This window comes from Habropoda laboriosa, unplaced genomic scaffold (assembly GCF_001263275.1).
Source record: "Habropoda laboriosa isolate 0110345459 unplaced genomic scaffold, ASM126327v1 scaffold648, whole genome shotgun sequence".
NCBI classification, from domain to species: Eukaryota; Metazoa; Arthropoda; class Insecta; order Hymenoptera; family Apidae; genus Habropoda; species Habropoda laboriosa.
Window position 1 is genome coordinate 1,211,938 of NW_017100857.1, and position 3,576 is coordinate 1,215,513.

At 31.9% G+C, this 3,576-nt stretch overlaps 1 protein-coding gene across 1 annotated transcript in view; it reads right to left on the reverse strand.

The window, feature by feature from the left end:
* Positions 1-50: 50 nt before the first annotated feature.
* LOC108577376 (membrane-bound transcription factor site-1 protease) overlaps positions 51-3,576 on the reverse strand; it is a 4,286-nt gene continuing 760 nt past the window's right edge. Inside the window, 10 exon segments of the mRNA XM_017940515.1 lie at positions 51-472; positions 562-838; positions 921-1,210; positions 1,295-1,569; positions 1,655-1,913; positions 1,989-2,100; positions 2,175-2,613; positions 2,728-3,025; positions 3,104-3,288; positions 3,367-3,572. Coding sequence (XP_017796004.1) covers positions 106-472; positions 562-838; positions 921-1,210; positions 1,295-1,569; positions 1,655-1,913; positions 1,989-2,100; positions 2,175-2,613; positions 2,728-3,025; positions 3,104-3,288; positions 3,367-3,572 — 2,708 coding nt within the window. The 3' untranslated portion in view covers positions 51-105.

Here is a 3,576-nt window from a genome sequence, read left to right on the forward strand (position 1 = left end):
CCATATATTTAAAGACATATAATGTAATTTGTTATATTCTTTAAGCGTTTACCACAGATAATTGAATATTATCTTGCATAAATTGAAGGTTTATCAAATTTACAGTCACATTTGAGGCACTTTGCGTAGAGAAATTGTTTGAATAACTCTGCGTAATCTACCAACTGTTCGTTTTCTTCGAGAATGCCTTTTTGTTATTAAGCAATTCCATCGATTTAATAAATAGAGAAAAATACTTCCTACAATTATTATTCCTGCCATATAACTCCACTTACTTGTAAATATTTCACTACTATCTTGATCATTCTGTTTTAATTCATCAACATTATTTTGCTTTTCGTGGTGTAATGTAGGAATATTTGCACCTCCAACGCGTCTTCTAAGCCATAATGGACTTGAATCTTGTAAAACTGGATTTACTGCAACTATTGTGTCTCCAACAGACAGCAATTTTTGAGGTTTATAAAGATTTCTGAAATATGATTAAATTTATGGATTATATAAGCATAAAGAACTGATTAATTAAATAAAATTTAATGGACATATAGTATAATAACTTACATAGGGACCGATTCATTCAAAGGTTTTGGAGTAGCAGGAGTAATTGTAGGACAAGATGGAAGTGGTCTAATATGATCAGCATTAGTATTTTCAGGCAGTAATACTTTACTATGACGTCTTAAGTGACTTCCTTCCATACGTTGTGGTAATTCATTAGTGTCTAAAACACTCGACTTTTTAAGAACTTTTGTCTTAGTTTGACTTTCGTCTTTAAAAACAGTTGCAATATGTCCTGTTGTTGTATATTCTAATATAGCATCAAGCATCCAAAAACAAGCTAAAAATAAAGTTGTATGCTTTCATTTGTATTTAAGAATAAAAAACAATATAATTATTCAGGTAACATGTGTGAAACATACGTTTTTGTAAATGGCTATCATCGATACAATTTGAGTCCCCATACACTACAATTCTTCCTGATACGATATTTGCTTGATCTTTTACATTATTTTTTTCTATGTTCTCTTTTTCCACTATCATGTTGTTAATGTAGTTATCGTTATACATTTCGTTAATTCCTTTATTACCACTCGTTTGGAAAAGTCCAAGAATCGGTACGGCTAGTGTAGATCTTGATTCTGATTCAAGTAAAAGTTCTTGTCCTTGATCGTGTAATTCCGCATATAGAATAACCCCATCCTTTGGAAACCTTAATTAATGAGACGATATATTTTACGTTATTAAGAAAGCTAATAAAAACTAATATAAACAATTATGTTATGAAGTTATATACCGAGTAATTGTAGTACCAGAAGCAAAGGTTACAGGTGGATGTTGACCAAGAGTAAATTGACCATTGCGTACTTGGTCTCCAAATGCTATACCCCAATTAGGATATAATAAATCGTTTAAAGCTGGTACATTTGCACCTCCTGTATCTGGTATCCACCACTGTCGTGTATTTTCATCATAAAATTTTACTTTCCTCATAACAGTAACATTGTACCAATCTGCAAATACAACTACAGAGAGACCTTCTTCTTCTACATCTCTCCTTAATTTAGCCACCTGAAACAGAGGTTATTTTAAATTTTCTATTAAATAAATATTTCTTGAAATCTTATTACTGAACACAGTGCAGTATATGTAATACCTCTTCAGGAAAAAATTCTTCTTCACTATCCACAATAAGTAAAGTACCGTAGTTTTTGGCATTAAAGCAAGTGAAAGGAGCACCAAGTACTTCTAAATAGTAACCAGCATTACGTAAATGTTGATACATGTCTTTAAAATTAGTATGTATATGATCACCGTTCCAATCAAGAGGATCATTTTTTGCACGCAAATCGTCACGTGGAAAATATCCCGGAGGATAACGTAAATTATGATATTGATCCCATAGAATACGTTTACTATTAAATGAATAATACCACTTAATTTTAATTATAAGATACACTTTTCTTAAATATTTATCTTTTTTTACTCACTGACGTGGAGGTGTAGGGATAACTTTTGCTTTTAAAGGAAGTTCTATTTTAGATTGTCTTAATTTTTCTTCTCCATCACTCGGTGGTGATTCAATTGTAACAGATATATGACCTATATATAAAATTTCATATGATATTTTCTAATATATTGGAATTATAAGTAAAAGTAAATAAATTAATTTCAACCATGTGCTATGCCTTGCCAATCTCGAGCAGATGATGGAACTGTTATAGCAACTGCTAACCATCCTGACCACGGCCAAAGAACATCACTATAAGTTACTGACACATCGATTCGTTCACCGTTACCATTACCGGTATATGGATGCCATACAAGTTCTGCTACATGTCCAGATACTCCCAAGCCATTTATTATAGTTATATTTACAATTGTAGGCATACCAGTATGATATACAGCTTGTGTACAGTACGGCCACATATACTGACATTCAGTTAGGTCTATGTAACTGATAGTTTATCATAATTTATATATTCTTATAGATAATATAATAATAAAATTACACCGTAAAAGATCTAATTTTCCAGCACCTTGTTCAAACATTCCAACTCCAGGTAAACGACGTGCAGAACCAAGTAATGCTTGTTTCATACTTGCAGGAGTTACCTTAAAGAACAATTTTTAAATTAACCTTTTATTCGTTAATATAATTTTAGTAAGTTTATTTCGAATATGTAAGGAAGATAAATGTGTAAAATAATGAGTTTGAAATATAATTACCTTTTGTTTAACAGACTGAGATCCGTCTAGTTGCACAAATCCACTAGCTAAGAGTGCTACAGCTCCAGCAACAACAGGACTAGCAACAGAAGTTCCAGATAAAGTTCTGCAACCTGCTTGTAATGCAGAACCTCGTACTCCTGATCCATATGTAACTAAATCGGGTTTTACTCTTCCATATCCAGATGGTAGTTCCCATGTTGTCATGCCACGTGATGAAAATCTTGCTATTTGATCCTCCCAATTAATTCCACCTACTCCAATGACATCCATCTGATCCGCAGGATTATTTAAAGTGCTACATTAAATAAAATAAATGTATTTACACAGTATAAAATAAAAGAAAATAACATAAGGAAAATATTAAGTTCATTACCCATATAAAGGTCCATCATTACCAATTGCAGAAACCATAATTACACCATTTGCTGTTAATTCCCATACTTTATCAACAAATGGGTGATCCATAAAGTCTGGTCCTCCAATACTAAGATTCAATACTGTAACTTTTGTAAGAATAGCATAATTGAATGCATCCAAGAACCATGATGTATATGATACCTGTAGAAAATTGAAAGATGCTCAATGTTTTGAAAGTAGGTAAAAAAACGGATATATGAAACATAATTTTAAATGTACCTGAGTATTGGTAAAAACGCGAAAAATATGAAGTTCAGCATCTGGTGCAAAACCAAGACAATCTATACAAGAAGATGCAATTACTCCAGCTACAAATGTTCCATGACCTAATCCATCTTCTAATGTCTTTTCATTAGTCCAATTTGAACGTTCTTTGATTTTTTTAAAATGTGGATGACTAGCTGCTAGTCCTGTATCAAATATTGCTAC